General features: G+C 37.0%; 2 protein-coding genes across 5 annotated transcripts in view; one reads left to right on the top strand and one right to left on the bottom strand.

Moving 5' to 3' along the window:
• Positions 1–26,790, bottom strand: part of ZPBP2 (zona pellucida binding protein 2) — a 45,863-nt gene that overhangs the window by 1,347 nt on the left and 17,726 nt on the right. Inside the window, exons 1-6 of one of the 3 annotated variants that reach the window (XM_072780419.1) lie at positions 5,830–6,042; positions 5,610–5,675; positions 4,013–4,138; positions 2,995–3,156; positions 2,143–2,361; positions 1,423–1,505 (exon numbers count right to left, since the gene is read on the bottom strand). In XM_072780419.1, coding sequence (XP_072636520.1) covers positions 1,423–1,505; positions 2,143–2,361; positions 2,995–3,156; positions 4,013–4,138; positions 5,610–5,675; positions 5,830–5,878 — 705 coding nt within the window. In that variant the 5' untranslated portion in view covers positions 5,879–6,042. Of the gene's footprint in view, positions 1–1,422; positions 1,506–2,142; positions 2,362–2,994; positions 3,157–4,012; positions 4,139–5,609; positions 5,676–5,829; positions 6,043–26,790 lie in introns of those variants that run through there. The other 2 variants (XM_072780418.1, XM_072780420.1) reach the window with 2 other exon arrangements.
• IKZF3 (IKAROS family zinc finger 3) overlaps positions 9,964–26,790 on the top strand; it is a 91,040-nt gene continuing 74,213 nt past the window's right edge. For both annotated transcript variants that reach the window (XM_072780416.1, XM_072780415.1), the window contains exon 1: positions 9,964–10,171. In XM_072780416.1, the coding sequence (XP_072636517.1) occupies positions 10,165–10,171 (7 nt within the window). In that variant the 5' untranslated portion in view covers positions 9,964–10,164. The remainder of the gene's footprint in view (positions 10,172–26,790) is intronic.

Genomic DNA, 26,790 nt, shown 5'->3' with positions numbered 1-26,790 from the left:
TTGTGTTAATACTAAAATTAATCTAGCCTTGACCTTATTCAATTGTCAGTTCATATGTACAATATTTAAGAAAAATTTAATTGAGGTTTAAATTATTTGCAGCATGTCTACTCCATGAGAGTTCATTATTTCTAATTCCAAAGAGCCAAACAAAATAGAAACCAAAACTGTTCTCTAATCAGTATTAGAAACCAATGATGTAAATTTTATTTTATTTTTTTTAACACAGCCTTTATTTATTTATTTTTAAAGATTTTATTTATTTATTCATGAGAGACAGAGAGAGGCAGAGACATAGGAAGAGGGAGAAGCAGGCTCCCTGCGGGGAGCCTGATGCAGAACTCGATCCCTGGACCTCAGGATCATGTCCTGAGCCAAAGGTATATGCTCAACCACTAAGCCACCCAGGTGCCCCTGAAAACAGAGTTTAATAATAACTAATATTAACTGAATGCTTTCCATAAGCCATGCACAATATTTATTTTTTTAATTTTTATTTATTTATGAAAGTCACACAGAGAGAGAGAGAGGCAGAGACATAGGCAGAGGGAGAAGGCAGGCTCCATGCAGGAAGCCCGATGTGGGACTCGATCCTGGGTCTCCAGGATCACGCCCCGGGCCAAAGGCAGGCACCAAACCGCTGCGCCACCCAGGGATCCCAGCCATGCACAATATTAAGGGTATGGGGTCAGGACTAGATCAGGAGAGTAATTTTTTAGACTATGTCCTTAGCCTCTGAGAATGGCAGAGGGGAAAGCAACTATTATGACCAACATAGATACAATTTTGTTAGAACTACTGGTTTAACCTAGGATTACATGATTGTGGGGCTGTTCTTCAAGTTGCTGCTTAGTTACCACTTGAGAAACAAAAGCCAGGGATCCATTCTTCCATTAGAGAAAAAATACGTACTATTAACCTGGGGAGCTATGTATTATTCTAAGTGTATTATTCCAAAACAAAACAAAACATCTTAAAATAGGCAAGACTCTCACAATCTCTGCTTAAAAAACTGAAACAGGGATCCCTGGGTGGCGCAGCGGTTTAGCGCCTGCCTTTGGCCCAGGGCGCGATCCTGGAGACCCGGAATCGAATCCCACGTCGGGCTCCGGGTGCATGGAGCCTGCTTCTCCCTCTGCCTGTGTCTCTGCCTCTCTCTCTCTCTCTCTCACTGTGTGCCTATCATAAATAAATAAAAAAAATTAAAAAAAATAAAAAACTGAAACAAAAATCAATAATACCTTCATATTTTTTAAAATAATAATTAAATCTACTTGCTAGAATGCCTATTATTAATAAATACAACATGGAAAAATCGATTTTTGAAGAAACTTTTAAATTAATAAAATGAAATATTTACAAAAAATTTTACATAGCTTTCTTAACTATTCAAATACTTTCCCTCTACATTGAAATTCTCACCTGGAGGATATTATGATTAGTGGTATCTTCACAATCAACAGAATCCTTGCATGCACCTTTCCACCCTGGTGCAAAAGGATTGACTGGAGAGGAAAAAAATGATATCTTCACAAAAGAATTCTAAAAAATTCCAAACATTCCAATAAAGCTTTAAATGCTGAATTCAGTATGCATGCATGCATGTGTTTAAACTATCTAATCCTAGTAATAAAGTGTACAATTTGAATAATTTATACATTATGATTTCACTCCATCTGGGGGCTAATCAAAGTAACTACAAGGCTTTAAAATGAATGGAAATCAATTTGGTTTTGTTCCACCCTTTTATTAAGTTCTTCTAAAAAATACAAATTAAATTTTATAAGAATTTATAAATTAAATATTAGCTGCATAGTATGTATAAAATGATATCAACTTCTAAAAGATGAGTAACAATATTGGGGTGCCTGATTAGCTCAGTCTATAGAGCATGCAATTCTTGATCTCAGGGTTGTGAATTCAAGCCTCACATTGGGTTTGGACCCTATTTTAAAAAATAAAATGAACAAAAAATAAAAGATAAGCAACAATATATTACTGTTAAGGTAAATAATTAATTGTTCATTTTTAAAACCTTAACCAGGCTAGAATCAACACTACACTTTAGTGCTTAACAAATATTGTAATGCCTACTATTTGTAAGACATCTCAAATTAAAGAAGTGTTAATTTTTTTTTTTACCTTGAAAAGCAATAAATAGCTCATGTAGGAGGCCATGTTTTGGAATTTTAACAAAATGGCATTTATATGATGGTTCTATGATATGGCATGACAAATCAGAGATTAAATTATCCAAGATTTTCTTCAGCACTCTAAAAAGCAGGTCATTATATCTTCCTTCACAAGACTTTGTGGTAAAACGTACAGCCATCTGATATGAATAATCAGGTTCCCGATAGGCTTTAAAAAAAAGATGAGAATAAAAACAATTGTGCTTACCATTAATTTCCTCTACCAAACAATTTGCAAATAACATGTAATATTAAATCACATTAATCTTGCAAATCAACATAGAAACTTATCTAATAAAATGTTTTATCAGTTTGTCCTCAAAAAATACACAAAACTAGTAAATTTAATGAAAAAAGGTTGTTTTCATCTGGAATGTTATCTACTCAGTACAAGAGAAGAAATGGCTGAATGTATAGATAAGTTAACAGTATCAAAAAAAAATAAGATGGAGAAATGTCTTAATTTGCAGAAAGTGTCACTGTTGTCAACACAGGCCAGTGAAAAGGATCATCGATTTGCTTTTATAGAATTAAACATCAGTTTTAAATTACCTGGCAAATTGTGATAAAGTAGATTGTGCATGCACACCTAGATGGTAGAAAGCAGGAGGCTGAAAGAGGATTATTTAGGACACACACTATCCAGATGTCAATTTAAGAGTTTGTGTGGTCAAATATGCTAAAATACTCCGTAAGTCATGATGATTATATACAACAGACTCATTTTCACTAAATGAGGAGACCATTCACTTAATTCTTATCCAAGCTAAATGTGTAAGTTAAAATGTGCCCATATTCTTACCAAAGATCAGAAAGTCATATCTTTGCTTTACTATACTTTCTTCTTGGGTTTCTGCTCTGACAGTCTTATAAGAAAGAGTACACGTGTAAAGTCCAGACAAAGCCTCCAGAAAATCTTTCACCTTCAGCTTTCCTGTTTTAGTTATATTTATTCGATCATTTACTAAACAGAAATAGTAAATTAGTTATTTAACATATAACAATTCAAATATTATTTAGTAAACTTGGGGTTACAAATGAATACAAAAATGAAAAAATGGACTATTTAACTTCAAGAATTCAAAAAAAATCTTAATTCTGTTATTACTCTCTGGAAAACCACATAAGTACAGTTTTAAAATATATTTTGGGGGCAGCCTGGGTTGCTCAGTGGTTTAGTGCTGCCTTCCTCCCAGAGCGTGATCCTGGAGACCCGGGATCCAGTCCCACGTTGGGCTCCCTGCATGGAGCCTGCTTCTCCTTCTGCCTGTGTCTTTGCCTCTCTCTCTCTCTGTGTCTCTCATGCGTAAATAAATAAAATCTTAAAAATATATATATATATAGATATATATTGTTTGGTTTACTTTAGCTCATTTCTTGGCCTTTAATTTCAATTGGTTTATGTTGATAATTTAGTAAATGAGATCACACTGCTCTGTCATACTACACAATTTCCTCACATAAGACAGAAATTAATAATGCTAATATTCCAAGACACTCTTCTAACATCATGAAGAATTACATATTCGATACTTTATCTCCAATATAGATGCTATAAAGATAATATTTAGGTTTTATAAAAACTTTTGAACTAATATAGCTCTGGGAAGTAGGATACAAAAATTACTGCTTCAGTTTTTTCATAAAGAGAAAATAAAGCACAGATGAAGATACGATGTTATATCTAAATATGGAGCAAGTGAAACTGCAGTTGAAATTAAATTTCAGTTTGTTCTATCCAATAAGTGACAGTGCTTTTCTCTTTAAAAAAAAAAAGTCCCCATCATTTAAAAAGAAGATACTAAGATCAAATAAATTACCTGTTAATGGCTTTTCATTAGGCCCAATCCATAAGTAGGTGGGGTCCACTGTTTCTTTTTTAGCACGTCTAAAATCCATACAGGCAAGGATTGGGCTATTGTGATGTAATTTTACATATATTTTCACTATGACAAAATAAAATAATATAAAGCAAAATTAAATTAAGAAATATAGTTCCTAACATTTTGGCCCCAAAGACACACTGATTAGTTCTTTTTGAATTTCAGTATTTTGAAAATCAGCGTATCATTATAACATTGAGAATGCTAACATAAATTCCTTATTTTTTTAAAACTCTAGACTGATAGTCCATATTCTTTTTTGTGATATTATAGTTTTATTATAAAAATGTACATGATATATTTGATTCATCTTAATGCACAGATTCAGAACTTACTTAAATCACAATTTTTTGAAGGGTTAGTGGAATCAATTTACAGGTCAGAAAATGATTTGAAATTGGTTGTGAAACTATTCTCAAGATGATCATTGTCATCCCTAAAAGGAACTTGATATTTATCTACAAATGCCCTCTTTGGGGGACAATAATTAAACTTATATGGGGGCATACTAGAGAGGTTTTCTGTAATTACCTATTCTGTTTCAAATCTAGTAGAGGCAGCAATACTCTACTTAGAACCAATGCAGTCCCACAAGATATTGATTTGAAAGTCTACTGAGGGATGCCTGGGTGGCTCAGTGGTTTAGTGTCTGCTTTGGCTCGGGCGTGATCCCAGTGTCCTGGGATAGAGTCCAACATCAGGCTCAAGGCAAGCAGCCTGCTTCTCCTTCTGCCTGTCTCTGCCTCTCTCTCTGTCTCTCTCATGAATAAATAAATAAAATCTTAAAAAAGAAAAGAAAGTCTACTGAATGCCAGGTCCTAAACTTTAAAAGAAGACACCAAACCACAATTTGGGTGTTGGAGAAAAGAGGGGCTCCAAACACGGAGAGATCCCAAAATAAGACAAATGCCGTGAACTGGCCCCAAATTATCTAAAAGTCAGCTACGTGACTAATTTTCCTCGGAGAGTGTGGGAAAGAGTCATCACAGTGATAAAGGACATTGGAGCTGAGCCTTAAAGGAGGTGTAGGAGGGACTCCTGGGTGGCTCATTGGTTGAGCAGCTGCCTTGCGTGATCCCGGTCCGGGATCCCGGGATCGAGTCCTACATCGGGCTCCCCGCGGGGAGCCTGCTTCTCCCTCTGCCTATGTCTCTGCCTCTCTCTCTGTATCTCTCGTGAATAAATAAATAAAATCTTTAGGAAAAAAAAAAAAAAGGACTGTAGGAGCTCCAAATAGAGGGACTTGCAGCCCTGGAAATGACTCTGAGTGGGCCTCGCAGGTTGCAAAGCAGCGGAGACGCCTGGCAGTGAGGTGGCATCGAGAAAATCTTGGAATGAATCCGAGCTGCGTGGCTTTAGGCCAGATGATACACACTCAGGCATCGCTGTAAGGATGAAATGACGCGAGTGCCAAGCACCAGGTGGACGTTCAATGAACTTTCTCTCCCTTTCCCTCCGCTGGAAGAGCCTTTAGTAGGTCCACTGCACACCAGGCTCTTCTGATAGACTCTTCAGGTGAAGAGATCCTCAGTACCTGGGTGTCCGGGTCTGCCATAAATGAAGCCTTTCCCGGTGCGTTCAGAAGAACGCTGCCATCCAACTGTGGAAGAAAGAAACCAGTGACTTCAGGTAGAAGAAGAGTGGGAGCTCAGAGTGGGGCAGGGCAAAGTGAAGCGGAACGGGCAAGACTGGGAAGAGGGGCGAGACTGAGGGTGGGGGACAGGGGAGAGGGGGGCAGACGGGAGGAGCCCCACCTCCAGTGAGGTACCAGAGCACCGCGGAGAGTAGGACCCACGCTCGCATCACGGCTCAGGGGCTAGCGTCGCGGGAGGCGTCGAGGGGCGGGCTCCTTCCTACCTCAGCCCAGGCCCAGCGCCTCCCCATCTCTCCTCCACAGAGCGGAGCAAACCGCCGGGGTCAGCTCCCCTACCGGTCCCTAGCTACGGTGGGAGCGGACGCGCAGGAGAGCGCATGCGCACTCTGGGGCCTTGCACGCGCGTGCGCGCGCGCGTGCGCAGGAGGTAGCGGGCGCACGCTGGGCCCGAGCGTGGGAGGCGAGCGCCTCAACCCCGCGTGTGCACGCGACTACCCTCGTGTGAGCGCCTCGCGCCTCGCGCCATTTTCCCGCGCTCTGAGTAGCCACGCCCCTTCCCAAGTTAAGGAAAGGGTAATGTTAAAGAAGCCAAGCCTTCGCGTTTCAGTTACTTCCTTTTCTGGAAGCTGAAGCGATCCACCAGAGGAACACTGTGGATCCCAAGTGGGACGATGGGGTAAGGCGAATAAGGATGCAATTACATTAGAATCGGAGGGAGGGAGACGCATGTGAGAATTTCCTCCTAGTAGGAAGCAAAGAGCTTGTGCGAATTTCCCGTTCCTTGCTCCTCATGAATTCTGCCTGAAGTTGTGTGTGGCATCCTTTCCAAACTCTTCCACCCTATTTTTACCTAGCCGCATTTTGTACCCCTCCCCCCAAAAACGAAGAACCACTCATGTGCCAAGAAGGCGTTTCCAGCCCTTCCCACACTAGAGGAACATTTCACCTTTCTTTTTCTTTTCTTTCTTTTTTTTTTTTTTAAGATTTTATTTATTAATGCATGAGAGACACACAGAGAGAGGCAGAGACACAGGCAGAGGGAGAAGCAGGCTCCATGCAGGGAGCCCGACGTGGGACTTGGTCCCTGGTCTCCAGGATCCCGCCCTGGACTGAAGGCGGCGCTAAACCGCTGAGCCACCCGGGCTGCCCTCACCTCTATTTTTCACATCAAATATCGAAGGGTGTTGGGAGACCCCCATGCAAATTTACCTAGGGTTGTGAACTAACCTTGCTTTTGGAAATGGGCCCAATCAAGGGGCAGGTGGGTGGCTCAATGGTTGAGCCTCTGCTTTTTTGACTGAGGTCGTGGTCCTGAGCCTGGAATCAAGTCCCACATCAGGCTCCCCACAAGAAGCCTGCTTCTCCCTCTGCCTATGTCTCTGCCTCTCTCTCTCTCTCTGTCTCTCATGAATAAATAAAATCTTTTAAAAAAGAAAAAAGAAAACGGGCCCAGCTGAAAGGCAAGATCCACCAAGTAGGGATGCTTTTCCCGTAGGGATGGATGATAGATGAGTCAAGATCACAGAGCTCATGGTTCCTTCTTGGATACCAGTTTGGTGGCCTGTTTGTTGTCTATTTCTTAGCAGCGGGACACCCTCTGGGGTGGTTTTGAGTAGGCTGATGGGTAAAGAGACCAAGGTTCAGACAGGGTGCAGAATGATTATTTTGGGTGAGATCAAGAGTTTTCAGTTTTATTTCCTTTGAGCCAAGTCAGTACTTGGACTATCTCAGATAGTCCAGGAGCAACCTTTGTCAGTAATTTCATTTTTAGTCACTGTTAATTATACCTACATAGCTTAAACCATGAGATGTGATTCGGTGAGTCAGATCCACCCAATGGCAGTTACTGTGTCTAGATTCATGGTTTAGTCTCAACTGTTCCCTTCCTTCCTTCTTGAGGGAGTGATAATGAAGACAAATTTAGGCATTATCTTTAATTCCCTAGCAGTTTGCCATTCCAGCTTTAGTCAAAGTACATTATAAATCCTAATAGATCCTTATAAATCCCATGTAATAAACTTTGAATAGTGTGAGAAGAGACTTAACCAAATAAGTAGTAGCTATTTGTTGAAAGGACCCGTGCATTCTTTTAAAATAAACTTTTAATCGTAGAATCATTTTAGATCTACAGAAAAAGTGTGAGTACAGAGTTCTTGTGCACTTCCACCTAGTTTTCCCTACTCTTGACATCTTACATTAGTACATTTCTCAAAATTAATGAACCAGAGTTGATACATTACTATCAAATAAGGTATACATTTTATTTAGATTTCTTAGTTTTTACTTAATGTCCTTTTCATGTTCCAGAATCTCATCCAGATTCCCACACTACATTAAGTCCTCAGGTCTCCTTAGGTTCTTCTTGGCTGTGACAGTTTCTCAGACATTTCTTGTTTTTGATAACCTTGAAAGTTAATGACAATTTTGATGACATTACCTGACCTTAACTGGTTAGATACTTTGTAGAATGCCTCTCTATTAAAATTTGACTGGTGTTTTCTCTTATTATACTAAGGCTATAGATTTTGGGGTGGAAGACTATAAAGTGCCATTCCCATTATATCACATTAAGGGTACATACTATCAACACATTTTATCACTGTTGATGTTACCCTGATCACCTGGCTAAGGTAGTGTTTGTCAGGTTTCTCTACGTGAAAATTACTCTTTTCCGTCCCTTTTATACTGTATTCTTTGGAAGGAAGTCACTATAGGAAGCCCATATTTAAGGAGTGGGGATTTATGCTCCACCTCCTTAACGGTGGAGTAGCTATATAAATTATTTCATCCATCTACTTTTTATCTATTCCCTTAAGTACCATTCTCTGGAGTCTGAAATTCTCCATTTTGAACTAATTACTTACAGAGTAGTAACACGTTCCACTGCTTAAGTATAATAACAGTTTTTACATCCTTTTAATAACCAAATAACTATTCATCCTTAAACCATCCCTGTGAAATTTTACAGTTCCTCTTCTGCTACTTTTGATGTGCTATTTTTGCTTCTAGAAACTAACAAACAACAAATTTCCCCTTTCAATACTATAATTAGACCTGGTGTTTAGAGTATTTCTCCAAAATTGATATCATCCTGTGGAACTCCAACCCATGCAATCTACCAAGATACTACCATGGTGTCATAATCTTAAAACAAAGCCAATGTGTTTATTTACTCATTAAAAAAAAATCACCCACCACACACACACACACATACACACACATATATGTATGTTGACCTTCTATACCAAGGCATATTAAAAATAAACTAAAATTCATAAAATCACAACATGTACACTTTAACTTGTAAGTGTGGGGTTTCTGCTGGTGCACATCCCACAACCTTAAGCCTGTAATATATTTTTATACAGTAACAATATAATTTTCTAACAAGGGTGGAAGTTGCCTTTTTGAGAATCATTCACATGTTGTCCAATTCAACACAATAGATATCTTTATAAGGATTCACCAGAACAACGTCCCTTAGACTTCAATGTAAAGAAAAATTCTGCTTTTGAAAAAAATGTTGTATAGGCACTTCCTCTTTCCTTTTCCTACAGTCAAACTTATGCTTTTACCTCTAAAAGCGGGAAGGATGTTAGGGAAAGATGTTGACTGGTATGTTTCTGTGCAGTAACATCTTTGAGTTAATTAACTATCTTATCACACACACACACACCTTAATTCTCTTTACTTACTTTTCTGATACATTATATGTATGTATATGTATTTTTGTAAGCTCAGATCCCACTTAGAAGGCGGAGAGTAGAAAACAAACATGTAAATAGAGTGCATAGTATTTTGTGAGTGGTGGCAAGTAGTTCTCAGAAGGGAAAACAAAAGTAGAGAATTTTTGCTTCCCGAAATGAAAAAGTTAAGTTGATAAAAGTGCCCAAATTCTTTTGAGCTGTCTTAGAATTTTCTGAAAACGTGAACCAGGAATTATCATGTGAAAAGAAAAACCCAGAGGAGGAAAAACATAATACTTCGAAGGAAGTGAGTTCTCTTTGACGGTATTCATGGCTATCATCCCCTCATCTAGACCAAAAGTTCCAGATCTTGTTAAATTTAAGACAAACCTCTTTGAACTTAAACTTGTAAGAAAACGATCCAGATCTCCCCTCCTCCCACGTATTACTCTCCCATCTATTATCCTTATTAGATAGACACTTTGGGACAATTTACTGATGCGCCATTTCTATCCTATCTGGTTCTTGGGTTTCACATTCAAAAGGGGGTTGGAGGTGCGGAACCTCGGGCGCTCCGCGACGATCGTGCTTTAAAGCCGCCGCCAGCCAGCGCCGCTGTAACCCCGCGCACCGGCGGGTCGCCGGCTCCTGCCCCTTTCAATCTGCGCCGACGCGGCGGCCGGATCCCGGGGAGTCCCCGCGCCGGGAATCTCCCGCCAGCTGCGCGCTGCGTCCCGGCGACGGCAGGAGCACGTGGAGCGGCCGGGTAGCCAGAGCGCAGCTCCAACCCAGCCCAGCCCGCCGGCGAGATGGAAGGTGAGCCTCCAGCCCGCTTCTTTTCTAAGGGGTCTTTGAAAAGCTCAACCAGTGCACGCAGCAGGGAGAGTTCTTTCTGAATCTCAGTTTTGCTTCTATTTATTTCTTTTGTCAAGAGTAAATAAGAGGAATTTCAGAAGGCAAAGCGTGTTGGTTCTCATACGTCTCTTTATATTGCCCCCCTCCCAGCCCCCACCTAACTTTGAAAAGTGATAACTTCTCAATTTTGTGTCTTAGGGGTTGTCAGACATGAGGGGTCGACTCGAAGTATGCAGAGGAAGAGTACTTAAGGGGCATCCCTGAAATGGCAGCAGACATAGGTTGGAGTCACTGATCTTTTTGGATGCTTTTTTCATCCATGGCCTCAAGTGTCCATTGGAATTATGCTAATCTGAGTGACTTATTTAGAATGAAATGTGAAAGTTTTTCTTTTTTTCTTGTAAGAGTAAATGCTGTCATATGGGAAAGGTAAATTTTTTTAAGTGGTTGGCACTGGTGGTTCTTGGAACTCTGTCTTCTAATGATCCTTTTTTACCCAAAGCAAAAATCAGGCTCAATTTAAAAGTTTCATGTGAATTAATTTTTAAAGTCATGAAACTATCCTAACTTCTCAGAAACTTTCCAGTAGATACTTACTTAGGAAAACTAAAATTTCACACTACAGTTGTAAACTTCTTAATGGTCTTTTCAACAAGTGTTTGTAAAACCTTGAAAATGGCAGCTGCATTTCAAATTGGGGAAGGTGGTGATATTTCGAAGATCAGAATTTGTGGGAAACCTATTCATTCCCTTAATGAGATACTGACACCTAATGAAAACGTTAATTTGATACATATTATGAATAGCATAGGATTTTTTTTTCATAAAAATAAAAGGATCTTCTGTTGTCAATGAACCTTGATCTTTGGCAACTCTAAGTCTGGAGTATATGAAGTCATTTAAATTTTATTAAATATTCTGGAACACAAGATACAGGTGGTAGACACCCCCCGCAATATAATTGAGTGCAATTTTATGATCCTGGATCCTCAGTTTGTACATGGGTGTGCTTACAATCTTTCAAACTGCCGTGGCCCATATAAATTTTTTCTTTTTAGATAGAATGCCAAACAAGTCAATGAACAGTATGTGTTTAGTATGGATATGGAAACTTTAAAATGGCCTTTATGAATAATCCCTCAGGTGTTTTCTTTTATGGAAAACTATGCTTTTAAATTTTTTAATTATTGGGGCTTAAAAATAGCTCTTAAAAATGGACATTGTGAATATTTAAAAATGAAGTTTATGAAGTGTAATTGTTAACATGTAAAGGTTTTGTTGGCCAAGAACAGGAAAAAATTAGGTCACTGTACACTATGAAAAAATAATTTAAAAAACTCATGCTTTGATTATTATAAGTTACTGAATTTGTTTTTGTGGTTATAAATTAATATCCAACACTATTTTTTCTTTTTTTTTTTAAAGAATTTTATTTATTTATTCATGAGAGACACAGAGAAGAGGCAGAGACACAGGCAGAGGGAGAAGCAGACTCCATGCAGGGAGCCCAATGTGGGACTCGATCTCAGGACTCCAGGATCACACCCTGGGTCAAAGGCAGGCGCTAAACCGCTGCGCCACCCAGGGATCCCTATTTTTTCTTATTATTAATCATTTCACTTCTCCAGACTAACATACAGAATAGTGTAAATCTGTGGAAGCTAGAGTGTTTCCCTGTAAATATTAATACTCCTAAATTCATTTATTTAATGTGAAATAAATTATTAACTAAATAGCATAATTTGGGATAATAATGCCCCTAACAAAGACTTTTAGATAAGCCTGAATAAAGACTCTCTGAATCAAAGAAAGAAATGAAAACTTGTAGAGAATTTGATTTAGAATGTTCAAACTATAAATGGAAAGAAATGGAATATAGAATATAGGCAGTGATCAGTTGTGATTTTAGATGTCTAGATTAAATTTATAGGTCCATAGAGATGGATGGTATATAGGATAGTGCAAAAACTTCAACACTTAAATGAAAAAATTAAATTAAAAAAAAAAAAAAGGTTAATGATGTGAATTTGGCTGTTCTAACACCAGGTCCTTGAGGACAGAGTAGTTGAAGTAGTAAAATATCTAGTTCATTATAGCCACCTGAGATTGACTCATCTGGCCTGTGTGTTTAATATTTAAAATATATTTATATTATCTTGACATTTTGGCCTCAATATACAGAGATTTGACCAATAGTGTGTACCTCTCATTTCTTGGCAATATAAGAAAGTAGAATATTTTATGGAATACCTTTATTTTCTGCCTTAATATGGTGGTCAAATTAACATGCTACAGTTTATTGTTAAATGTGAGGCTGTTTAGTTAGGCATTCCAACAGCATATGAAATCTTTTTTAAGTTTATTCTTCAACAGACATTTATTGAGACTTTCCATGTGTGAAGATGTCAGATGAAATAAGCTTTTGAAATTGAAATTTTGTCATGTAAAAATGAAAAGTTGATACATATAATAAATCAGAAGCTATAACTTTTTTCTTTTCTCACAATCTGTGATCCTAAATATTTTCTATCCAAAGACTCTTGATGTTGCTAAATTTTGTTATTTGTGTTGTAATAACAGTATTTCTTCTATCTGTTATGGTTGAGAAATGAGGTGGTTCACAAATATGAATTTCATAGGTATTGACATGTTTCTCATTTATTATAAAACCTTTCTATTTAAACAATATTGGATAGAGATCTTTCAAATTGTATTTATTACACAACCCTCTATCTTATAAACAAGATACACAAGAGATAACTTTATCTTGGTGACCCTGGGTCACAATTCTGACCATCTGGTAATGTATTACTATTCTATAATATATTCTCACAGGGGTTTTTAACTTTACAGAGCTGAATGCCCCTACGCTAAATATTCCAGGGTTATTAAACAAATTTTGTCTCCTTCTTGATGTCAGCTTCTGCTTCTTACCACATGGCTTTTGTGGAAGCCATTTTTCATTTCTAAATTCCTTTCTATGCTTTGGATGGTTGAGTTTTACAGAGATATAGACTCAGATGGTGGAGTTTAGTAGCCCTCCATTATGAGCATAAGGGATGAAATGGTAAAGTTCAAAGGAACAAAAGCTACAGAAGGACCACAGGATCTTGATAGAACATAATTTAGAAAATTCCTGTTTGTGCTTCCTATGATCCAACATGCTATTTCACACTTCCATGTCTTCACTAAAATTTTCCATTCTTTACATGGTTAAACCTATTCATCCAAGAAGTCTGCTCAGAGCATCATCACCCTGAAGGCTCTGCAGACCTTCTGATGAACTTCTCTGTTGACTTCTGGTGGTCACCTTACTGGTCCCTCACCTCCCTCCACCTAAAGGCTGAGTCTTTCCTTTATGTGCATATTTCTACCAATTGTATTGAAATTATTTATTGATTTAAATGTTTATTCTCACACTGGTCTTTAAGCTTCTAGAGGGCAGAGAATCTGTGTTATTTTTGTGTGCTCAGTGCCAGGAATAATTCCTGGTTCATAAAAGACCCTTAGAGTTTGCTACATTCAATTAAGAAAATAGTGCTGAAAAACAATTTTTCTTATGTTTATTATTGTGCCTTTTATTTAATTAATTTTTATGAGTAGGAAATTGGTGCTAGCAATTCTTTGATAGAACTCAGAAAATTTTAAAAGTACTTAATTAAATGGTATAACAGAAAAAGAAAGCCAAGAAAACAAAAGTGTAATTGGTTTCTTTTGGCTAAACTATCCCTAAAGTCAAATAATTCCTATTAAACTTATATCAGCAGATTTTAGGATCACATATTAGTTCATTAAAATATGGATCAAATATGAGCAGAAATTTGCTTTCTCAATCAGTAAGATATAGATGATGCCATAAAATTAGCATACAACTTTCCACTGATACCTTTCTAATACGTTATTATAAAGTTCTCATTATATTAACTATATATACTCCTTATGTAGGACTAAATGATCATTCTTTTTTTTCCTAAATATTTTATTTATTTATTCAAGAGAGACACAGAGAGAGGCAGAGACATAGGCAGAGGGAGGAGAAGCAGGCTTCATGCAGGGAGCCCAATGTGGGACTTGATCCCGGGACTCTGGGATCACGCCCTGAGCCAAAGGCAGATGCTCAACCACTGAGTTACTCAGGTGTCCCCCTAAAAGATTATTCATAGATCTTTTATCAGACATCCAATGTTAGTTGGCTCCTGACTCAAGCTGTATGAGAAGAGTTGAGAGATTAATACAGAAACCTGCCTGTAGTAGGTGCTCAATAAATGATTTTTAAATGCTAAGGATTCATTAATTATTGTGAAAAGAGATCCTAAACATCACAAAGACATAGAGATCACTCTGCTATCTAGCCTTTTAAAAATACAACTCTTTACTAACTGTATATTTGTAATAATTAAAAACATAAGGATGATTCTAAGGTCTTTTAATCACTAAAAAAAAATAAAATAATGAAACCAATTATATTTCTATTATATGTAGATTATTTGAGATATTACCTATGCATAACTATTAGTTATTATTACTATATAATTATCAAAACACTTTAGTCCCCAGTGATTTTGAGTGGGGTATTTTTTCAGCCTTAATTGAGATCTGCTTTCTGCATCCAAAATTAAAGTTCTTAGAGTCCAAAGTGGTATAGAATAAATCAAAGTAATATGGAGTTTATCCTGTATTATATTGGATATGTGTTCCACTTAGGAGATATAAAAAATTAGGTGTTTAATAATGGATATGAAACAATAAAATGCATTTATGGAACAGTACTCTTTACTCATTGTCAAAAATTCAAAACCAGCTTACCTCCTGACTTTTTATGTCGAAAGAATTGGCAATGTACCCAAAATTATATTTGTTAATATATGTTATTAGAGATGAAATTTTTTGGCACATCAGATTATCTGTGCATTTATACAGGTAACTTTTTTAAAATAAGAGAAATTGAAAATATTTCAATAACATCACCAATGAAACAATACAAAGCTATATTTTCTACTTGTAGCTCTTAATAATCTAAAGGTAACTAGATTTCTTACTTATTTTGTAAATTTTATTTAAATTCAATTAATTAACATATAATGTGTTATTGGTTTCAGAGGTAGAGGTCAGTGATTCATCAGTCTTATATAATATCTGTTAGCCTGTTTTCTTTCTTAAATTCCACGAGTGAGATCATATGATAATTATCTTTCTCTGATTGATTTATTTCACGTAACATAATATCCTCTAGTTGCAACCATGTCGTTGCAAATGGCAAGATTTCTTTTTTTTTCTTGATGGCTGAGTCCAGCGTATATATATATATACCACATCTTTATCCATTCATTTGTCGATGGACAGCTGGGCTCTGCTTTCTTGCTTATTTTAGTTAATATACCTGTAGCCCCTTCTAGACTGTTAGGTTACAAAATGTAGGCATCTTTTTATCATCAGCCCACTCCTCAGCACGTAGTAAAACTAGTCATATTAATTGAATAAATTAATGAAGGAGTTTCTTGTGTATTTGGTCATTTTATTTTGTTTGTTTGTTTGTTCAGCTTTAAAGGTAAAGAGTAAGGTAATAGTGACATTGAAACTAGTTAATTTGGGGCACCTGGGTGGCTCAGTGGTTGAGCATCTGCCCTCAGGTTGTGATCCCAGAGTTCTGGGATTGAATCCCACATCAGGCTTCCTCTTGGGGGCTGCTTCTCCCTTTGCCTATGTCTCTGTGTCTCTCATGAATAAATAAATAAAATAAAATAAAAAAGAAAATGGTTAATTTTGCTAGTTAATTTGTCAGAGGTGCCGTTAAACGTTTGGTAGAAGAGTTTGGGGTGTTGGCCAACTCCAACAATATGAATACTACCATCTTTTTCTAATCCAATATTGGCTCTACTCGAGCAAAATAATATAGTGCCTTCTAACTTTTGGATTTGTTTAATATTTTTGCTACATTCTTTATTTCAGGGAAGCACTACACTTTCCACGATAAACCATTTCTTTATAACAAATGTTTTGGTTTTTAAAGTTGACAACGTAGTTCACTTAGAGTTCTAGTTCACAGCACTATCAGTTCACTTGCAGAGTAATATCTATTTGAAAGACTATTAATTTATCAGAATATTTGGCATATCAGAATAGTTTCCTGTAATAGTCATGTAGAGTCTGTGTATATGAAAAAAAATCATGCTCACAAGCCTTTTTATAGATGTGGAGTTACATCATAGTTGATATATCATAGGTCCAGTCTTAAAACTGAAAGTTACTAATTTTTATATTTAACAATTAATCATTTTTGCTATAATTTGCCTTTATCTCTGTAATTAGGAATTCACTCACTAATATTCATTAATAGTTGATTTTATGTTTGCATACATGTAGATAGTACCACAGATGTGCATCAGAGGCTAACTTGATTTAAATTTCATTTGACTTTTTTGAGTATCATTTACCAAGTTTTGGTGCGTTGAGGATTATTCAATGTATAAATTCATACTCTGACCTCAAAATAAAACTTTTTTAACTCTTTGAAACTCTTTGAAATACTAACATTTTATAAATGTGACAAGTAAGATTGTGGTTCTGTACTCGTATTTTTTTCCCCATGCATGTTTTGCTCATGTAAAATTATTTAAGTAAGAACATCATTAACTCTTCTATTTCCTCTGTTTAACTAAGTGCTCATAAAGGCTCAAGCTAAGGTGCTTGGAACATGCTTTTGCCACAGTGTAGTAATGAACTGCTCAGTAACAAGAACGTGCAGCATGGTACCTCATGATTATATATTATAAATTTTTAGAGTACTTATTGTAAGGTTTGGTTACTTGTCTGATTTTTGTGTTTAGAATTAAAGAATGTGAAGATTTGTTAGATATTTTTAGTGATTCAGCTTTGATTACTTACCATCTTCTTCCAAATTTCAGGGAATAAATTAAAAACTATTCTGAAGGGATGCCTGGGTGGCTCAACAGTTGAGCGTTTGCCTTCAGCTCAGGGTGTGATCCCCAAGTCCTGGGATCGAGTCCCACATGGGGCTCCCTGCATGGAGCCTGCTTCTCCTCCCTCTGCCTGTGTCTCTGCCTCTCTCTGTGTCTCTGATGAATAAATTTTTTTAAAATCTTAAAAAAAATTATTCTGAAAAGGTGAAACACTTGCAGGTGGTAACAGTTTATATATATATATATATGCATCGTCATTTCTTTTCATATTGACAAATAAGACAAAATACAGAAATAATGTATTTGTTTCAAGCTGATGTAAAGCTGTAAGTTTCATCTGTATCTATAGATTTTTAGTTTTTGTTTATTAAAACAGGCTTACTGTCCTCATTGTTTGACCTTTCATCAGTAATTATGTATTTGAACTTACTGTATTGTATACTACTAAGATACCTTTTTATCTGTTTTATGTATGGCAATCTGTGTAAGATTTCATTTGAAAAATGAAGTGCTTCTTCAAAAAAATATTTTAAAACTAATGGAATAGAAGATGCATTTCTAACCAAGTTGTCTCTGGAAGCCAGTATTGTCTAAGATTCAGCAAGTTCTGTAGCAATTATGACTATTAGAAATTAATCCCTGTTCCCTTTGGCTCTACAACTTCCTTTTTTAAGACTAAGCTTCCTAACTTCATTTTGATACCATAGATGTTATGCTGTACCATTCAAACCTTGAGATATAGCTGGCCCATTGGCCTACAAGAAATATTTGTCTAAAGCAGTTGTGTGCCAGTGGATTTAAGGGGACAAGGTGAGAGAGATTATTCATAACTGGTATAAACCACTGATTCTTGACTTTTCTTGGTTTAAGAATCATTTCAGTAAGACAAAAGACTTTATGGACCATCCTGACCAATACACTTCTTGCGACTATAAAGACAAAATTCCCCAGAATTAATCAGTAAAAGAATTAGGATGAGTCACCATTTTAACATTTATTATGCATTCTAGAAATAAGACTGTGAACTTGTTTGGTAAACAGTACTTCAGTATAAGATAGGCCCTTGGCATTTACGAATGTAACCAGCTGTTTTGACTCTTTACGAGTGACCCTAAGGAATACAATAATACATGGAAATTTCTAAATGTTATGGTTCTTGTAAAGATTTAAATAGGGTAATGTATATAGAAGTCCTACCTCAAATTTGAATTAGTAGCACTGAGAAACCAAAGTACACAAGTATATAGCTTTTATATTAGCCTAAGCAACGGCATCCATGCACACGTTAATAAAAGGAATTTGGAGGGATGCCTGGGATGACTCAGTGGTTGAATATCTCTCTTTGGCTCAGGGTGTGATCCAGGGGTCCAGGATGGAGTTCCCACATCGAGATCCCTGCAGGGAGCCTGCTTCTCCTGCAGCCTATGTCTCTGCTTCTGTGTGTGTGTGTGTGTGTGTGTGTGTGTGTGAGAGAGAGAGAGAGAGAGAGAGAGATAAATAAATAAATAAATAAATAATCTCTTATTTTATTTATAAAATTGGAGATTCTCAAAGGACTCCACAGTTTTCCATTGCAAACATCAGTGACTTAATATGGTCCTATTTGCTCCAAACTTAAGCAAACCCAGGGAATTTTTACACATAATCTAATTTAGGGATGGAGACATACTCTCTATAATGGGACAAATAATGACTTAAAAAGTTGATAGTAAGAATGAATGTAATGCTTATGGATCTTGTGGTTAGAACTCTATACAATGACACTGATATTATATGAAGACTCCTTGAGGTAGTCCATGGTCCATCTCACAGTTCAACAAGAATTTTGTTGAGACACATACAAAAAGAAAAAAAATTGTTTTTATTAACAGAATACCCTTTTATACAAAAATCTTATGTGGGGCAGATGCAAGTGTGATGTTCCAGTTGAGAGGAGGGAGAGAGCAACAGACTACTGCTAGGCTTGCCTAACTGTTGGCCCTTTCCTTATGACACAGATTGGCACATGTGGCAGCCCTCTGGAACCCTGGAATTCCATAGAACACATTTTGAAAACTATAGATTCAGACTGTTACATGTTCTTTTCTATTGGTAACCCTGTATCTAGACTTACTTTCTTCAGTCCATTTTAAGAATTGCTGCCAGAATGATCTTCCTAAAATATTATCAAGTTATTCCTCTACTGAAAAACCATTTTAAGAATTTCTTAGTAGGGCATTTAAGATAATCCACAATGTAGCTTCAGTATACCTTTGCCAGTGATATCCTCTGTCCTCTAATGTTATTCTGATTGCTTAGTGTTCCCTGAACCTGCATTACTTTTCCTAACTTCCCATTTTCTAATGCTGTTCAAACCCAGCAAGTCCAAAAATGAATTCGTCTCTCCAACCCAAACCAACTTCTGACTTCCCAACAGTGTTAGTACTACAATCCCATTGAAATCTTTATTCATTTGCCATATTCTATTGCAAATGCCATCCCTTTTAGGAAGCCATTCTTCATTCCACGTTGGAATTTTTCTGTTATTCTGAAAATCAGTGACATTTTATGTCTAATAACTGCCAGAACCCAACTCCATTTTATTTATAAACATGAAGTATTTTTGCATGGTTTCAATACAATCTAAATTGTCTAAGAATGCAACTACTGTATAAATGAGGAGGCAATGATTCTTTGTTCTGTTCAGAGCTAAGCTCTTTTGGCATTATTGATGCAACCTGTATCTTTCTATATTTTTAGCTCTTGCATTCATGGTGATTCTACAAATACATCTGACTACCTTATTATTATGTTTTTTAGAATAATTGTGCTAGTATACTTATATATTGAGATACAAATTATTTTATTATCATTTTCACCTTTATATGACAGATGTGGCTTTATTAAAAGCTTGCAGGAGTGCCTGGGTGGCAGAGTTGGTTGAGCCTCCAACTCTTGGTGTTGGCTCAGGTCATGATCTCAGGATCCTGGGATCAAGCCCTACATTGGGCTCTGTACTCAGGGCAGAGTCTGTTTGGTATTCTCTCTCTCTCTCTCCGCCTTTGCCCTTCCCACTCGTTCTCTCTCTCTCTCTCAAGTAAATAAATCAGTCTTTAAAATAAGAAAAAAGCTTACATGTATGGATAGGCTATATTTAATTCTGATTATAAAAGAGGTATTATAACATATTTTTCTAAAAGGGGAATGCTTCTTTCCAGATCGTTAAATGTGAGTTGGGGTGGCCTGAGCTGGATGTCTTTTTTTTTTTTAATTTATTTATGATAGTCACACACACAGAGAGAGAGAGAGGCGCAGAGACATAGGCAGAGGGAGAAGCAGGCTCCATGCACCGGGAGCCCGACGTGGGACTCGATCCCGGGTCTCCAGGATCTCACCCTGGGCCAAAGGCAGGCACCAAACCGCTGCACCACCCAGGGATCCCCCTGAGCTGGATGTCTTGCGCCGAGATGTTTCAAAGCCTTGTTTAAAAAGTTTTGGTCCTCATAAAGCCCTACTCTACTCAAGTTTACCAGGAGATTTGGGTATGAATGGAGTTGATGGGCTTCATCATTTATAAAATCAGGAGTGCTGCACCTGCTCATGGTCATCATTAACCAGCTTTACTTGGAGTACATATCAGATGGCACATGAGTCTGGCTGTAAATCTCAGAAGCTCTGTTAGATGGAGCATTGCTGTACACTTGCTAGACGTGTTGTTTCCTTTGTGACATGAATAAATATAATGACAAGGCACAAAAAAATAAATAAAATAAGTAAAATAAAAAAATAAAAAGGGGACACTTGGCCTTGGTAAGGTTGAAAACGTCTCTGAATTTACTGTACTACAAGAGAACAGCTACAGCCTAAATAAGATAATGTGTATGAAAATCACTTTGCAAAGTACTAGACACAAAGTTGAGGCCCAGCAAATGTTTGTTTTAGTACATAAATCATTTACAAGGATCCTTTAGACCCTTGCTAATTTAAAATTAGACCCTTTAGACCCTATACTATTTTAAAATTAGTCTGTGGACCAGCAGCATCAGCAACATCTGGCAAATGTTACAAATGCAGAATTTGGGCCAGACATGCTGAATTAGAATCTGCATTTTAACAAGATTCCTAGGGAATTCTTGTGCACATTAAAGTCTTATAAGCATTGCCCACAGTTTGAAAAGTATCAGTGCAGCTTATCCTCACTCTCATAGCACATGTTGGATTAGTAGTGTTGGATCATCTTTATATGTGTATTTAGAATATATATAATTAAAATATATTACTTATTTATTCATGAGTAAAATATTTTACTTATTCATTTTACTTATTTATTTACTTATTTATTCATTTATTTTACTTTATTTGTTCTCTGCCTCACAGAGAGAGAGAGGCAGAGACATAGGCAGAGGGAAAAGCAGGCTCCATACAGGGAGCTCGATGTGGGACTTGATCCCAGGACTCCAGGATCATGACCCCAGCCGAAGGCAGGCACTCAACCGCTGAGCCACCCAGGCTTTCCTAGAATATATTTTTTATTTAGATACTGATTTTAAAAGATAGTTGAATAACAAAAAGCTTTATAATATTTATTTTTCAATTGTCTTGTTACATTTATAACACAACCCCAAAATCAGAAATCTTCATTATTCATTTAAAAAATATGTATTGATGCCTAGTATGTGCCATGTATGCAAAATATTGGCAATATAGTGGTAAACAAAATAGGCAATGCTTTTGCTGCCATTGAATTTGCAGTCAGGTAAGAAAGACTCCCTCACACCAAAAAAAAAAAAAAAAAAAAAGAAACCAAGTAAGTAACAAATTAAAATTATGTAAGTGCTATGAAGGAAATAAAAAGAGTGCTAATATGGAGATTAATGATCAGGGACATGGTTGGTGAACCTCTCCTCTAAATAAGAGGTTTGGTTAGAGATAGAAATTTGGTCATTTTCGGCACATAGATGATATTTAATGCCCTGAGAATGGATGGGATCACCTAAAGAGAGGAGCTAGCATAAGAAGGGGACTCAGGATTGAACCCTGAGAAACATCTAATTTAGGTGGTCAGCTAGAGGAGGAAGAGCCAGCAAAAGAGGAGCAGCCAGCAAGATAGGAAGAAAGCCCACAGACTGTGGTATAATGGAATTCAAGAAATAGGACTGTTTCATGAAGAAGTAGGTGGTCAGTTGAATGTTGCTGAAAAATCAAGTAAAGTGAGGAGAAAAATATGAGTAGGTTTTGGCAACATAAAACTTGCTATTGACCTTAACAAAAGTGGTTTCTGTGGAGTGGTGGGAATGGATACCAAATTGAAGTGGTTAAAGGAGGGATGGGAAAAGAGGAAGTAGAAATGTGGATACAGATCATTTTTCCCAGAAGTTTAGCTAGGAGAGAAGCAGAGAAATAAGTGGGGCTGTTGGTGGAGAGAAATATGGATCAAGAGATTTATTTTGTTTTTGTTTTCCAAAGGCAAAGACACTTACACTATCTGTAGCCTAACTTTATTAAAAAACAAAACAAAACAAAACAAAAAACTGGGACACCTGGGTGGCTCAGCAGTTGAGCATCTGCCTTTGGCTCAAGGCCTGATCCCGAAGTCCCTGGATCGAGTCCCACAGAGGGCTCCCTGCATGCTCTCTGTATCTCTCGTGAATAAATAAATAAAATCTTTAAAAAAAAACTAAAACTAAAAAACCTCCAGGAACAAAATTGAAACATCTTGAAATCTCAATTCTCAGAGAAGTTCTCAGAGTATTAACTATCACTGAAAATATCTTCATATCTACTTGACATATGCCATGTAAATACATTTCTTCACTGTGAGAATTTTTTTTTAATTTTTTTTTAAAGTTTTATTTATTTATGATAGTCACAGAGAGAGAAAGAGAGGCAGAGACACAGGCAGAGGGAGAAGCAGGCTCCATGCACCGGGAGCCCGACGTGGGATTCGATCCCAGGTCTCCAGGATCACGCCCTGGGCCAAAGGCAGGCGCCAAACCGCTGCGCCACCCAGGGATCCCCACTGTGAGAATTTTTAAGAAATATACTGCCCATTTAGTAGATGATTGGTATAGATATAATCTGTACTCTTCTACAAAGAATCATGAGAGGGATCCCTGGGTGGCGCAGCGGTTTGGCGCCTGCCTTTGGCCCAGGGCGCGATCCTGGAGACCCGGGATCGAATCCCACGTCGGGCTCCCGGTGCATGGAGCCTGCTTCTCCCTCTGCCTGTGTCTCTGCCTCTCTTTCTCTCTCTGTGACTATCATAAATAAATAAAACTTTAAAAAAAAAAAAAAAAACAAAGAATCATGAGAAAACCTTAAATGCACTTTTCTCAAAAGTGGGAAGATAGGGATATAATGGCGTTTCTAAGGTTTATGATTTTAGATATTTGAATATATTTGAGTATTCAACAGATTTTTTTTGAAATTAAGGAATAACTTATGCAGTACACATATCTTAAGTTATATAGCTTGATTAATTTTTACCTTATATACACATCTTTCTGATCAAGATATGGAACATTTGCATCACCCCACAAGGTTCCCTCATGCACATTTATTTTATTTTATTTTATTTTATTTTTTTAAAAGGCTTTATTATTTATTCATGAGAGAGAGAGAGAGAGAGGCAGAGACACAGGCAGAGGGAGAAGCAGGCTCCATGTGGGAGTCGATCCTGGGACTCCTGGGACTCGGGGATCACGCCCTGAGCCAAAGGGAGATGCTCAACTGCTGAGCCACCCAGGCATCCCCCTCATGCTCATTTATAATTGGTATGCCCCCTTTGCCCTGAGTTAAACATTATTCAGACTTCTATCATCATAGATCAGTTTCCCTGTTCTTGAGTTCTATATAAATGAAATCATACAATATGTACTTTTTTGGTGTCTGGCTTCTTTCCCTCAACATACTTTTGAGATTTACCCACATTGTTACATTTGTTAGTAGTTTATTTTTTTATTATTAAAAGATATGAATATCCCGCAATTTGTATACTCATTCTACTGTTGATGGACATTTGATTGTTTCCAGTGTTTGTATTATGAACATTCATATTCATGTCTTTTAGTAGACATACATTCATTCATTTCTCTTGGATATAGATGTAGGGCTAGCATTTCTGGGTCATAGGTTAAGTGTATATTTAGCTTTGATATATACTGCCAGATAGTTTCCAAAGTGGTTGGACCAGTTTACCACCCCACTAGCAATGTTGGAGAGTTCCAGTTGACATCTTGTCAACACTTGTTATTGTCTTCGGTTTTTAAAATTTTAGCCATTCTGACGGGTGTGTGGATATTTCGTTGTGGTTTTAATTTGCATTTTCCTGATGAATAATGATGTTGAATACCTTTTCCTTTGTTTATTGACCATTTGGATATCCTCTTTCCTGAAGTTCTGTAAGTCTTCTTTACTTTTTTTTTAAGTTGGGTTGTTTGTATTTTTTCTTGTTGATTTTATAGACATTTAACAAATATTTTAGAAATATGTACTTTGGGATGCCTGGGTGGCTCAGTGGTTGAGCATCTGCCTTTGGCTCAGGTTGTGATCTCGAGGTCCTGGGATCGAGTCCCACATCAGGCTCTCCACAGGGAGCTTGTCCCTCTGCCAATGCCTCTGCCTGTCTCTGTGGTGTCACGCATGAATAAATAAATAAAATCTTAAAAAAAAAAAAAAGAAACATGTACTTTGTCAGATGTGTATTGCAAATTTTTTTCTCCCAGTTTGTAAATTGCTTGTTTTCTTCATCTATTTGATAAATAGGATTCTTAACTTTAGTTAAGACAAATATATCAATTTTTTTCTTTTGGGATTAAGTGCCTCTTATGCCGTATTTAAGAAAACTTTGCCTACTCTAAAGCCATAAAAATAACCTCCTCCAGAAATTTAATTATTTTAACTTTCACATTTAAGTTTTTAAAAATTTAATTAATTTATTTGACAGAGAGAGAGCGCGCGAGAGAACGAGAGAGCGAGAGAACGAGAGAGCGTGAGGTGAGGGCGGGGGAGGGAGAAGCAGGTTCCCCATTGAACAGGGAGTGCGATGCAGGACTCTGGGGCTCCATCCTAGAACCCTGGGATCATGACCTGAACTGAAAGCAGACATTTAACAGACTGAGCCACCCAGGCACCACCACATTTAGGTTTATTACCCACTTCAAAATAATGGTTCTGTTTTTGACCCCAGTTATTTTATAACAGAAACTAGATATTTTACATTTATAAAATGAAAATCTTAGTTGGAACATGTTGGATTCAGGCACTTAGCACATATTTTTGAAGTAGCAATAACATGAAATGCCCATTCTTCCTTTTCTCTCCACATGTTCATTTGGTGGCATGATATCCATGGTACAATAAAAATATTTATTTTGAGGGATCCCTGGGTGGCTCAGTGGTTGAGTGTCTGCCTTTGGCCCAGGGTATGGTCCTGGAGTCTCAGGATTGAGTCCCGCATCGGGTTCCTTGCATGGAGCCCGCTTCTCCCTCTGTGTCTCTGCCTCTCTCTCTCTCTCTCTCTCTCTCTCTCTCTCTCTCTGTGGGTCTTTCATGAATAAATAAATAAAATCTTTTTAAAAAATTATTTTTCTACAATTTTAGAATAATTGATCTTTCAAAGAAAATAACACTAGATGTTGCATTTGTTGTTTTAGACCTGTGCCCAACAGTCTATAATTTCCTCATTAGATATTTAATCTAGGGGGGAAAATAGGATATTTTATTTAGAAAGAATAAAGTAGGAAAAACTGTAGTGGTGATATGGGCTGTATTTGATCTGGCATCCCTAGAGAAGTAATATTAATATTTCTTAATCTTTACTTTAGTCCAAGGTAGAAAGGAAGGAAGTATTTCATGGTTAGAGGAATTACTCTCATTTTATATCTTCCTTTCCCCTCAATCATAGTCAACTGAAGTGTTTGAAATAATTGGATCTGAATCCTTTTTAGTTCTGACCTTCCTCTAAAATTTATAATCTATATAGAAGAGCACTTTAAAACATTAAATTCTTTGAAACAAAAGTGTAATTCAAGGCATGAATCCTGCTTCTCTTCTTAATGTGTCTCTGATGTTGTACCCTTAAAACAATTACATGACTTTGTATTTTTTGTCTTTCTTTGTGTCATGAATTTTGTCTGTATAATCGGGAAAATAATATATGCCACTGTACCTGTTTATCTTGCAGAAATGCTATGAGATAATATGAAATGTCATTTGCATTACTGGACTAAGTGCTTGATGTCACATTTTTGGAGAGCCACAAGCAAATAAAACAGGTTCAGAAGAAAGCTCTCATCATGGCTATGAACTGATTGGTAGCATCTGAATTAGAACTTATCCTACACATTTCCAGAGAGCTGAACTAGGACCTGAAATCAAAACATTAAGAAATTTGAGTTCAGCTATTTTAAGGAGGAACTTTTTTAACCACTAGAGTTTTTCTGAAATGGAAAAGAATAACATTCTGTATTATTGGAAGTGCCTAAGCAGAGGCTGTGCAACCCAAGTTTGGGAATATTGGAGGAAATTCAGGGGAAAGAAAGATAAGATAGCTAAAATATCCACTCCAATTCTGATATTCTAATTTCATTGGTTATAGAGGTCATTTTTCATTATACATTATACTATACATTACACATTATGTTATTCTTGTGGTGATAAGATTCCAGGAATGATTATACA

This window comes from Canis lupus, chromosome 16, assembly GCF_048164855.1.
Source record: "Canis lupus baileyi chromosome 16, mCanLup2.hap1, whole genome shotgun sequence".
Taxonomy (NCBI): domain Eukaryota; kingdom Metazoa; phylum Chordata; class Mammalia; order Carnivora; family Canidae; genus Canis; species Canis lupus.
The sequence above is the reverse complement of the archived record's forward strand: the minus strand, read 5'-3'. Positions and strand labels throughout refer to the sequence as shown.